The 12518-nt window shown below is 43.8% G+C and overlaps 1 protein-coding gene across 5 annotated transcripts in view; it reads left to right on the top strand.

Moving 5' to 3' along the window:
• The window catches only part of PHACTR2 (phosphatase and actin regulator 2), a 327171-nt gene that overhangs the window by 299017 nt on the left and 15636 nt on the right, over positions 1 to 12518 (top strand). For all 5 annotated transcript variants that reach the window (XM_073627410.1, XM_073627412.1, XM_073627411.1 and 2 more), the window contains one exon: positions 6824 to 6900. In XM_073627410.1, the coding sequence (XP_073483511.1) occupies positions 6824 to 6900 (77 nt within the window). The remainder of the gene's footprint in view (positions 1 to 6823; positions 6901 to 12518) is intronic.

The following is a 12518-nucleotide window of genomic DNA, read 5'->3' as shown; positions in this document are numbered from 1 at the left end:
TAGTTCTCATTGTCATTGAAAGTGAAAGTAAAACAAAATCCCAAATAGAGGGGAAATCTTCCCATGGGGAGACTAGTTTCTAATTTGCAGGGAACTCCTCTCACTTCCGGTTTGGCCATGGAACAAGAAGTGAAGCGAAATCTCCCCAATGAGACACAGATGGCAAAAGAAATCTGACAGGTTATAACTCTCCCTTGCTCTATCCAAAATAAAAAATAAAAAGTTTTGCCTATAGTTCTGCATTAATGAAGGAAATGAATTAAGGTAAATAAAATATTTTGACTTTCAGAACCACTTTAAACTTGTATTTGAGTCCCATATTATGCTTACTAAATAGCTTTTCCACATGTGATCAGTATGAACCACTTTGCCTCTCACACCTGTTCACCCCCTATGGACCAGAGCAATTTCTACATTTCTGCTATGGACCTGTTTATTCAGCAATAATTTTGTCATTACTAAAGATAACAAGGTAATACATACTGTATATATTTTTTAAGGCTTTCTTTTCATTATATTATCTTGCAACAATGATTTTTTTATCGATATCCTTGGCCAATAAAACGCAATAAAACTAATTAAAATGCACTTTTCCTTTTTTTTTTTTTTTGAGCAGTGTTAGTTTAAAAATAGTGTTACTGCATATAAAATGTGTGCATTTTATTTTGTAATTTGTCCTGTTTAAAATTACACTAAAATTATGATTCTGGTACAAAGTTGCTTACATATGAAATAAATAGGGTTTTTTTTTAATTTTGCGCTTTTTTAAATGGCGAATGTGAAAATATATGTTAAATATGTGAAAATTAACAAAACAAAAAAAGTTTAAATATTAATAGTTATTAATATTGAAACACACAAAAAAAAAGCATGAAAATAATAGTTGAAAAGAGGAGACCAAGGAGTTAATTAGGGTAGGTTAGAGTAAATTGAGGGCTCACAGGGGGTAAAACAAAGGGACATTTAATTTATAAAAAAAAGAAAAATATTTTTTTTTTTTACTTGTCAGGTTGCTTTCACTGACATCCTCTGCAGATCTACGTTCATCCCTTCGATCTGCAGATGAATGAACAGAAAAATACAAATGTAACAATGTTACTTTGTGTCTTTCTATAATCTTGAGCAATGTTGTTTATAAACACCGTCAGACTGCTTTTTTTGACAGTAATGCCCCGTACACACGGTCCGACATTCCGACAACAAAATCCATGGATTTTTTCCGACGGATGTTGGCTCAAACTTGTCTTGCATACACACGGTCACACAAAGTTGTCGGAAAATCCGATCATTCTGAACGCAGTGACGTAAAGCACGTACGTCGGGACTATAAACGGGGCAGTAGCCAATAGCTTTCTTTTCTTAATTTATTTTGAGCATGCGTGGCACTTTGTGCGTCCGATTTGTGTACACACGATCGGAATTTCCAACAACGGATTTTGTTGTCGGAAAATTTTATAGCAAGCTCTCAAATTTTGTGTGTCGGAAATTCCGATGGAAAATGTGTGATGGAGCCCACACACTGTCAGAATTTCCGACAACAAGGTCCTATCACACATTTTCCATCAGAACATCCTATCGTGTGTACAGGGCATTAGAGCTGCCAACTTCTTCTTTTAGTATACGGTAATAACGACTCTGATATTAATCATAGCCAACAATTACTGTATACTTGGAGGGGGCGTCCCAGAAGCAGGGCAGAGACTGGATGCCCTGTGTACAACGATGAAGCTTTTTTTAGACGTGTGTGGAACACCCAAAGTCTGCAACTAGTTAATTGGCACAGAACATTTGGTAATAAATTTACTTATTATTATAAAATATATGTATTAAAATGATGAGTGTATTTTTGGAATCGTTTTGCTAAGCATATTCACTGCTAAAAACAGAATTTTTACTAATAATTTTACTATATTATAACTGAAAACATTTTTTTTACTATGGCAAACTGCACTCTTTGTTTCATTCTTTGCTATTGAATGGATTTTTAAATGTTGAACTTGTAGTTTTCTTGCACTGGAGAACTCTGGTGCAGAAGATACATATCTGCAAAAAAAAGGGGCTAAGCTAATCCCGAGGGAGGGTTAAAGGGTTAAGGTTTTGCAAGGTTAGGGTGAAATCTTGTTTTCTGTGCTGGGACACCCTTGACTAAAGTTACCAGTGGCAAGCTTTTAGTACTTTAACACACAATTAAAACGGGTAATGGTTTTTAAAGTATTGTAATTCTTTTTTTCATTAGACATACAGCTATAAATGTATCAAGGTCAGCCAATCTAAAACTGGATTTAATGCAATCAATAAAGGGTTACTCTATTCCAGTAATGACTCATTAAATCATTGCAAAAAACAAATCCGACAATTCCCAAACATCGAGCGGTGCTTCATAAATACTCAAACATTTGGAAAAGCTTCTCTTCACATGCTATTTAGTTTTCGAGGAATCGGGAAGGAAAATAGGTCAGCAGATGGCATGCCTCTCATACAAAGAAAACAACACCAGGCTAGAATCAGCAGAGGCTATAGACAGATTAAAGGTTCAGGAGCTGGTTATTGTGATATCAATCCCAACATCAGAGATTATAACTTGTGTTAGTTTTATCAAAGCCCAGTAAACCCTTCTACACCTAACATTTTGGCAGCCCTGAGACCAGCGCAGAGAGGAGCCTGCAGCTGCTAATTAGAAGGTTGCCTCCTCTTCTCTGTCTGTGCTCTTAAAGGATTACCAAATGTCTCTCTCTTTGTTTTTTCCCTCTAATTAAATGAGATGTTCTTTGAAATTATCCATCTGTTAACAAATTGCAATCCTTTAAACCAACTTGCTTTACACACAAATATTTGTTGCAACTCAGAACTGTATTCAGCATGTGACTACTAAAAACATGGATGTACAGTATTTCACAGCCAAAAAACAGGGGTTTAAAGCGGTATTAAACCACAAAAAAAAATATTTATTGCAGCATAATATTCCTTAGATGGTGGCTGCATTTTTTTACATTTTGTTTTTTTCCTTTTTTTTTACCTAGTGATCCGGACAGCAACACACTTCCTGTCTTAGGGTGTTGGTATTCTGAATGACAAAGTAAAGCAGACACCTTAAAGTAGAGGTCCGCTGATTTTTTTTTTTTTAAAGTCAGCAGCTACAAATACTGCAGCTGCTCACTTTTAAAATAAGGACACTTACCTGTCCAGGACGCCCGCGATGTCGAAACCAATCTCTCCCTCGGCTCTCGGGTGCTGCCGCGGCCATCTTCGTAAAGGGAATCTGGAAATCTGGCCTTGTGGCTTCACTTCTTGGTTCCCTACTGCGCATGCGTGAGCCGCGCTGCGCAATCCGAATGGTCCCTGCTGTCTCTGGGACCCGTGTGTGTCCCAGCAGACAGCGTGGGGGGACGGGAAGAGTCTATGCCCGGAAGTGGGTGCAAATATCTGTCTTAGACAGGTATCTGCAACATCCTCCCCCCTGAAAGGTGCCAAATGTGACACTGGAGGGGGGGAGGGTTCCGAAAAGCGGAAGTTCCATTTTTGTGTGGAACTCCGCTTTAAGACAGCAGCATTGTCAGTCTGGGGGGGGGTTGTGGGTGGTAGTATTAGACTAGCAGATTAAAGCTGGCCATAGACGGATCAAAATTCTGCCATATCAGCATCGGTCCATGAATGGTCACTCCTGCTCCACAGAAGTCAACTTCTGTGGACCGGAACTATTTGAATACTTTTATTTAAACAACTGCTGCAGCCAATTAGCTGCAACGCTGATTGGTGTATTTGACAGCAGAGGATTCCCTGCTGTCAGAATATAATAGCACTGCTGAGAGGATTTCCCCATCCTCCTTGCTTGTGTGGATGGGGGAATCCATTAGTTTTTTTCTTTCAGTCCTCTGGCTGATTGAAAAAAATTATCATCTATGGGCCAGCCTTAGAGTGACTTGACTAACAATTTGAAGCTGAACTTCAGCTGATACTTTATAAGCAGTTACACCAACAATTTTTTTCCTTATGGGATAAGGGTTTTATATAAATCAATAAAAGTTGACCATTGTAAGCACCCCCTGTCAGTGGTAAATCATTTGTGTCAACTCACTAACTGCTACTTTGTCTGAACAGCTTGGTCTATTAACCACTTGCCACCCGTCCACCGTCAAATGACTGAGGGACGGTGCGGCTCTCGTTCTGGGTGGACGTCATATGATGGCACCCCCAAACGCCCGCTCCTGCATGCCCGCAGTTATGCTGTGTTGCTAGGACATGGTATGATCCGGATCTCTGACGCGGCTCTTTAATCATGTGATCGGCTGTGTCCAATCACAGCCGATCACATGTAAACAAGGAAGTGACGGTAATTGGCGCTCCTAGCCTCACACTGACAGTGTGTGGCGAGGAGAGCCGATCAGCGGCATCTCCTCGCAGGGGACAGTAAGATGTAATCAGGGCACTGATGATCAGTGCCCTGATTACATTAGAGCACCAGAAGTGCCAGCAATCAGTGCCCACCAGTGGCAACAATCAGTGCCCACCAGAGCCCATCAGTGCAGCCTATCCATGCCACCTATCAGTGCCCACCAGTGCCGGCTATCAGTGCCATCCATCTGTCCTGCCAATCTGTGCTTATCAGTGCCACATATCAGTGCCCATAAGTGCAGAATATTAGTGCCACCTAATCAGTGCTCATAAGTGCAACCTCATCAGTGCTGCATATCAGTGCTAAAAGCAGCAGGAAAAACGCCCTGTGTGCATGAAGCCATTTTTGAAGTTGCTTCTAGGGGCGTCCGATTTTTTTTTTTCCTGCCTCTAAACTCCTCTACATAGGCTTTTAACAGCATTTAGTGGTAGGGGCTTTTAGAGGAAGGGAAAAACCAAACTGCCAGTGCATCAAGGAGCAGCAGAAAAAAATGCTTGACGCTGCTAAATGTGTCTAAATGCTGAGCTTGAGCATTAATTCATTTCAATGGCCAGAATAAATTATTATTCCTCTTCTGACTTCGGGGGTCCTCTTCCAACTTTGGGGGTCTCTCCGGCGTCTTCTCCCGGTGTCCGCATCTTCGGCCGGCTCCACCGCTATCTTCTGGCGCTCTTTTGCCAGTGGTGGCCCGGACTTCTGGATCATCTTCTTCCCTCTTCTCTTCCAGAGATGCTGACACGACGCTCTCTCCAGCCGGAATGCTCTCTGTGCGCTCCGCAACGGACTTATATAGGCGGTGACCCCGCCCCCCTATGACATCACAGTCCCGGGGCATGCTGGGACTGTGAGGTCATAAGGGGGCATGGGCATGTCATCCTATGACCACTCCCCCTTATGACCTCACAGTCCCAGCATGCCCTGGGACTGTGATGTGCACCCACCCCCTTTCCTGACCGGCCGGGTTGCGTGCTCGGATAAGGGTCTGGTATGGATTTGGGGGGGACCACCATGCCATTTTTTCGGCGTAGGGGGTTCCTCTTAATATCCATACCAGACCTAAGGGCCTGGTATGCCCCTGGAGGGGAACCCATGCCGGTTTTTTATTTAAAATTTGGCCTAGAGTTCCCCCTCAAGATTCATACCAAACACAGTGCCTGGCATTGGCGGGGATCCAAGTCGGATCCCCGCACCAGTGTCAACCTGGCTCGCAAGGTGTCAATCTCGCCAATAAAAGTGGCGAGATTCACACAATATCAGACAACAATACAGAAGTTGACCAAAGGGTGGTGGTAAAGAGCTGAAAAACCACGTGATATGGTGAAAGTTGGCTGGAAAAGTCCAGTCATCTGTATGCAAGACAAACTTTTGGGCAATGCCCTTTGTACAAAAATCCAAGGGAAAGTTTGTACAAAGTCCTATCGTGTTTATGGGGCTTTAGGATCCAATAAAGTAACTCTCCTGCGCTCAGGTGTAAAGCTCAAGGGAAGGAAGTGTGTCTAATCCTTATTGCCAAAACCATGAGTATTCAAATATACTGAAAAACAAAGAAAACAAGAGAAGGATACACCAACCTAGTGCAATTCCATTATAAAAATTTATTAAAAGATAAGACACACATAATACTCAAACGTATGATGTATACACGATGTCAAAGCAAAATGAAGACAAGTCGTCTCCATGACCGCTGGAATATTACAATGGTGCAAGGGGACCAGACTGTGTCCATAATGGCTTGGCTTATGTGTTTCGAGGGAGAACCCTCTTCCTCAGAGCCAAGCCATTACGGACTCCGTCTGGTACCCTTGCACCATTGGAATATCCCAGCGGTCCTGGAGGCGACTTGTCTTTGTTTGCTTTGACATTCGTGTGTATACATCATATGTTTGTGAGCATTATATGTTTCTAATGGAATTGCGCTAGGTCGGTACGCCCTTCTCTTGGTTTCTTTGTGTGACTGTAAGGCCTGTGTGGCCAGACTTTCATACCAAATGGGTTTTCTATCCCCATACAAATCTATGGAATGCAAAATTTGCTTGAAGTCGGTCAAATGCAAGTCCAGAGGAGGTTAAATGCACCTGTCTAGATGGTCTCTAAATGATCTCTGAAGGATCTTAAGCTAATTAGTATTATCATTTTTATTATTATAATATAGGATTTTTTTAGCGCCAACAGTTTTCTCAGTGTTTAACAATATAAAGGGAGACATACCGCTGCAATACAATAAAATACAAGAGGGTTAAGATATCAAACGGACGCCATCAACATAAGTACAAAAGTCCACCGGTAAAGGTCATAATTCAGAGACGTTTTTCTTCAATTCTGCATACTCCTGCTTGATGGGTTTGTGTGGTGGTACATATGTTTTATGGGAGAATAAGACCATATTTCTAATGGAAAAACATTTTTGATTAAATTTTCTTGTTTCCAAAGGCTGCCATTCGAAAAGAACTTAATGAATTTAAAAGCACAGAAATGGAAGTACATGAAGAAAGTCGACATTTTACAAGGTGACAACCTGTTTGTTTGTTTTACATCTTAAAACTTTATCATGTATGAGTGAATATTAATATATACCAAGTTTTTTTCATTTATCATCATAATTTTTTTTTTTTTTTTGGCATTGGACACTGGTGGGCATTCCTGCATTTACACTGCACCTGTTTTTCCTTGGTAAAGTTAGTATACACCCTTGTATGCTAACCCAACCCACCCTATTGATTAGCCTCAGCTGTGTTTAGGGCTTAAATACATGGGGAGATTTTTCTTACAGTTCAATAAAGACTTTAAAAACATTAATTCCATTTTTTAATCATATGTTTAGAAATGACCACTGACTGGTAGGATTGGGAGCTATTAACAAAATAATTTAGGTGTAAAATTATTTCTTGAAGGCAGCTGCTTTAAAGGCTTAAGTTCACCTTTTTTTTTTTCTTTCTTTGCAAAAATATCAAAGCTTTCTATAAAATCTACAGACACTTACCTTACTGTCCTCAATCCATGATTCCAAATGTATCTTTTTTTTTAATCAAAGTAGAAGTGTATTGAGCATAAAAGTCAATACAGGTTATTAACTTCAGAATACAAGGTGCAAAATGCACCAAAACTATACATGGTAACATTTACACAGAGTGCCTTGACAAGTCATTACCAAACAGGTGCCGAATTTTCCTCATGCAAGTAAAGAACATATTTTGGCTGAACCTTTACATGGCTAAAGAAAAAAAAGAAAAAAAAAAAAGAAAGAAACAAGAGTAGAGAAGCAATTGCCACTGAGTAAAAAGAGAATCAAAAGGGCAGTTAATGTTAGGCAGTACAAGTGGATGCATCCTTTGTCCATCTATCCCATATTTTGTGGTACTTGGCTGGACAACCACGATGAGTATACAAAACTTTCTTATATGGGAGGGTGAGGTTTACAGCCCTCTTCCATTGCTGCATGGTGGGGGTGGTAGGCCGAAGCCACAGTTGAGCTATCTGAATTCTGGTGAGGAAGAGGGTTTCCTGCAAGAATATTGTCAGATATTTCTCCTCCTCTGGAACGGGGAGGAGGCCAAGCAAACATTGGCGTAGGCATAATGTTAGAGGGGAGCCCATGCGGTCGTGGAGGAATTTGACTATTTGTGACCAATACCGCTGAATTGCCGGGCAAGACCATATGAGATGATAGAAAGTACTGGGGGTGCCTCCGCAACGAGGACAGGTTGGGTCAATATCTGGCTTATATTTAGAATTCGTGCAGGGGTGAGGTATGATCTGTGGAGGATGTAAAGATGAGTGAGGCGATCAGATAGTTTGGGAGATACCTTTGTACAGGTCTCAAGTATCTCTCCCCATTGCTCATCATCAAATTCCTCAACATCAGCTTCCCATTTGGCTCTTAAATGGTGTGTATGGGTGGTGATGGTGGGTAAGAGGCAATGGTTGTAGAGAGTGGAAATTAACTTTTTGGGGTCATCGCCTAGGAGCATATCTGCAAATGTCACCACTTCTAATCTGGGGATAGAGTTATTGAATTGGGACTGGAGGGCATGGCGAACTTGAAGGTAGCGAAAAAACATATGGTTGGGGAGAGCAAATTCATCCTTTAGAGCCTGGAATGACCTGATCACCCCTCCCGAAACAACCTGGGAAAGGTATATGATTTTATAAATTATCCATAGTTTAAAGTCTGGGATGATCAATAGTTCAGGAAGCTGAGGGTTGTCCCAGAGTGGTGTGTGGGCGTGTATGGGGGGAGCCCCAATAGCGGTAAGTGCACGTTGCCAAATCTTGCCATGATGCTGCAGCATGCGGCCTACACCCGCTGGACGGGACATACCCCTATGTTTGCAGAAAAGTACCTGGAAGGGATGGGCCACCACATCGGTCACAGACGTGCACACCAATGTGGAGTAGTGGAGCCTATCATGTCTGTTAAAGTAGTAAAAATGGGACAGCTGGGAAGCTATGTAGTAAATTGTGAGGTCAGGGGTGGCCTTGCCCTCCAGATGGGTGGGGCACTTAAGGGTCTGCCATGACAGCTTATGTCTAGAGGAGCCCCATATAAAAGTGTTAAGTATGGATTTGAGGGATCTGAACACGTGGATTGGAATGTATACCGGGGCATGCCAAAATAGGTATAATAATTTGGGGAGGAGGATCATCTTCACCAAATTAATACAACCCATTACTCCTAGAGGAAGTCTAGACCAAATTTGCGTTTTACTTTTAAGGAGGGCGTACATTGGTTCAATATTGAGGTGTGTGTAGTCTGATAGGGAGTGTGAGCATTGTATGCCTAGGTACTTAAGCTGGTTGGTCCTCACCAATGGGAGGGCCTCTTGGATGCTTGTTGGAACAGAAGCATCTATAGGGAGTATTTGGGATTTGGACCAATTAATCTGTAGCCCTGAAAAGGTCCCAAACTGTTGAATGAGGTGAAGAGCTGCTACTAGGGAGGGACCTGCGTCTGCCAGATAGAGAAGCATATCATCAGCATATAGGCTAAGCACCTCAGTCACCTGCCCCAGACAGAGGCCCTTGATATCAGGATGTGCCCTGATGGCAATGGCTAATGGCTCAACGGCTAATGCATAGAGCATAGGAGATATAGGGCAGCCCTGGCGTGTTCCTCTAGACAATGAAAATGGGGTGGATATTTTACCGTTGACCTGGATCCGAGCAGTGAGAGTCTGGTAGAGGAGTTGGAGCCACCTGATGAACCTGGGACCAAAGCCAAATCTTTGGAGACACTCCCACAGGTAGCCCCACTCCACTGAATCAAATGCCTTAGCGGCGTCCAAACTGACCACCACCCTGGACCCAACATCACCATGCGTAGTTTGAAGACTCATAAATAGCCTTCTTAGATTTAACGCCGTATTCTTATTGGGCATAAAGCCTGTTTGGTCGGGATGAATGAGGCTAAGTATAACCTTATTAAGTCTCATGGCAAGAATTTTAGCGAGAATTTTTACATCTAGCTGGAGGAGAGAGATCGGGCGGTAAGATTCAGGCTGAAGGAGGTCTTTTCCCGGTTTTGGGATGAGAACAATCAGGGCCTCACTCATTGTACGCGGGAGTGTACCTGATGTGAATATGTGCGAGTATAAAGCCTCCAATCTAGGGATGAGGACCTCTTGAAATTGGGAGTAAAATTCTAGTGGGAGACCGTCTGAGCCCGGGGCTTTCGATGCTGGTAGGTTCGCTATCGCTGTCTTAATACACTCCTCGGTAATGGGTGCTTCCAGAAGCTCTATCTGCGTAGTCGTGAGAGAGGGGAAAGTAATATTTTGTAGGAGGAGGTGTAGTTCATCAAGGGGGCGACTGGTCTTAGAGGTATATAGGTCAGCATAAAACCTTCTGAATTCTTGGGCAACTTGTTCAGGGTCTGTGAGTACGGTCCCATCTTGTGAGCGGAGCTGAACCACGACCGGGGGTGTATGATCCAGATGGGCCATATAAGCAAGGAGCCTCCCTGCCCGTTCTCCATGCTCAAAGACCCTCTGTTTGCTAAAGAAAATACCCTTTTTTGCCCTCTCATAATGTAAGTGGTCTGTGAGTCTGGATTGCAAGCGTAGTTGAGCAGAGTTAGAAGGTGTCGGATTTGTAAGGAAAGCCTGTTCGAGGGAACCTAGGTGCTCCTCTGCCTGTTGCAGTATAATTTTAGAGGAAGCCTTATGTCTGTTAATGTGTGTGGAGAGAGTCAGGCGGGCATGAGACTTGAACGCCTCCCACACCATTCCGGTCGAGGCCGACCCGCAATTGGACTGGAAATAATAAGACCACTCACGCTGTATGATCTCAACGTCTGTGAGAACAGTGAGCCAGAATGGGTTTAGTCTCCACAACCGGGACGGCGGGGAGGAGAGCAATCGCAGGGTGATCCAATAGGGTGAATGGTCTGAGAGAACCCTCACTCCAAACCCCACTGCAAGGATATCTAGGATCAGAGTGGGGGTGAGCATAATCATGTCTATGCGGGACATGGCATTCTGTGAAGGTGTAAAACAGGAATATGCGGGTGTGTCGGGGTATTTGAGTCGCCAAGTGTCGGACAAAGCAAACTCCGAGAGGAATCTGCCAAACATGGTGCGGGCCGGTCTGTCCTGCGGTGTATTGGAGGAGTGGAGTCTATCTAGAAGGGGGTCGACCACCATGTTAAAGTCCCCCATCCAGACAGCTGGTATAAGAAGCTTGAGCCCTCCCACTGAGGCATGCAAAAACAGGAACCTCCCCTGCTGGTCCGATCTTAGATTATGAAGTTAAAATTGAACCGTTTTGGCTATAAGGATAGCAATCCCTCTAGAATTGTTGGTGAATGGGGCCTGGTAAGTCCAGCCCACCCAGGGTTTTTTAATTGCCATTTGCATTTGTCTCGTTATGTGGGTCTCTACAAGCACAGATATGTCTGCCCGCATATGCTTAAGTTGCGACAGCATGGCCAATCGCTTAGATCCATCTCGTAACCCTCTCACAATCCACGTGACTAATTTTAAAGAAGCCATTAAATAATTGGCAGGAGTGGAATGTGTAGTCGGACCAGGAGGAGAAGGCCTCCCACCCCAACCAGTATAAATAGGACCATTTAAGGCAGCATTGTAAGATGGAAAACAAACCTAATTACAAATATCGTGATGGAGCCCCACAGACAGGCCGATCGGAGTCGCAAAGCGAACATCACCAGTCTGCAGGGAGCCATACAAGTGAATACAGTGGTTGATTCAGGCAAAAATAGGCTGTGTGTATAATGTAGTACATGACATGTCAGATATTGCATAGATAATAAGGAAAGAAAATTAACAAACAAAGCAACTAAAACTGAAACTATGCCAGCTCTGGACCAGCGAGGCATGGCAAACTTATGGCAACCCCCCACGGCAGTGGGGGCTGCTGCTGGCCAGGGAAACATTACTTTTTGCAGCTGTGAGGGGGGTCCCAGTCCGTTAGATAAGGATAGGATAGTGCCTTTGGACCAAGGAAAGGACGGGCCAGGTGCCACCCCAGATGCCGCTGGGAACGAACAAAAGTTAACAGAAGAGCACAGCGGTGCTATACAGTTTAGCATCCGAACGTCTGGACGGGGTGCATAAAGTTACATGAGCTCGGCTGGATGTGTGGCTCATCTAGAGGGCCAGATAGCATTGTAAAGTAACAAAGGTGGCTTTGCAAAGGATGCATGTTAGAAGGGAGTAAATAGGCAGTCAAGCAACAGGGGCATCCATTAGAGCGACATGAGCCGGGGGCACAATAAAGGAGGGGGGCATGGGTAAAACAACTCACGTTTCATAGGATGTGCATCTTCAACATGGGGTTGAGGGTTCCTTCGTGGAGCAGGCAAGCGAGGCAGAGGTGCATGACTCAGTTCACGATGGTGCCGGACCAGCCGCAGCCCGGCTCCCCAACCAGGGAATGACCGCCGAGGGGTCCTCGAAGAAGTGGGCCTTGCCATCGCGGATCACACGAAGGTGCGCTGGAAACAGCATGGCGTAGGCCAAGTGGTGATTGCGCAGTTGGTGTTTAGCCTCCGTGAACTGCGCCCTCTTCTTCCGGACCTCCGCAGAAAAATCAGGGAACACAGCTATGTGTGTATCTCCAAATGGTATATTAGCTTTTTCGCGGGTGAGGCGCAGGATAGTGTCCCTGT

The sequence above is a fragment of the Aquarana catesbeiana genome, linkage group LG04 (assembly GCF_042186555.1).
Source record: "Aquarana catesbeiana isolate 2022-GZ linkage group LG04, ASM4218655v1, whole genome shotgun sequence".
NCBI lineage: Eukaryota > Metazoa > Chordata > Amphibia > Anura > Ranidae > Aquarana > Aquarana catesbeiana.
The sequence above is the reverse complement of the archived record's forward strand: the minus strand, read 5'-3'. Positions and strand labels throughout refer to the sequence as shown.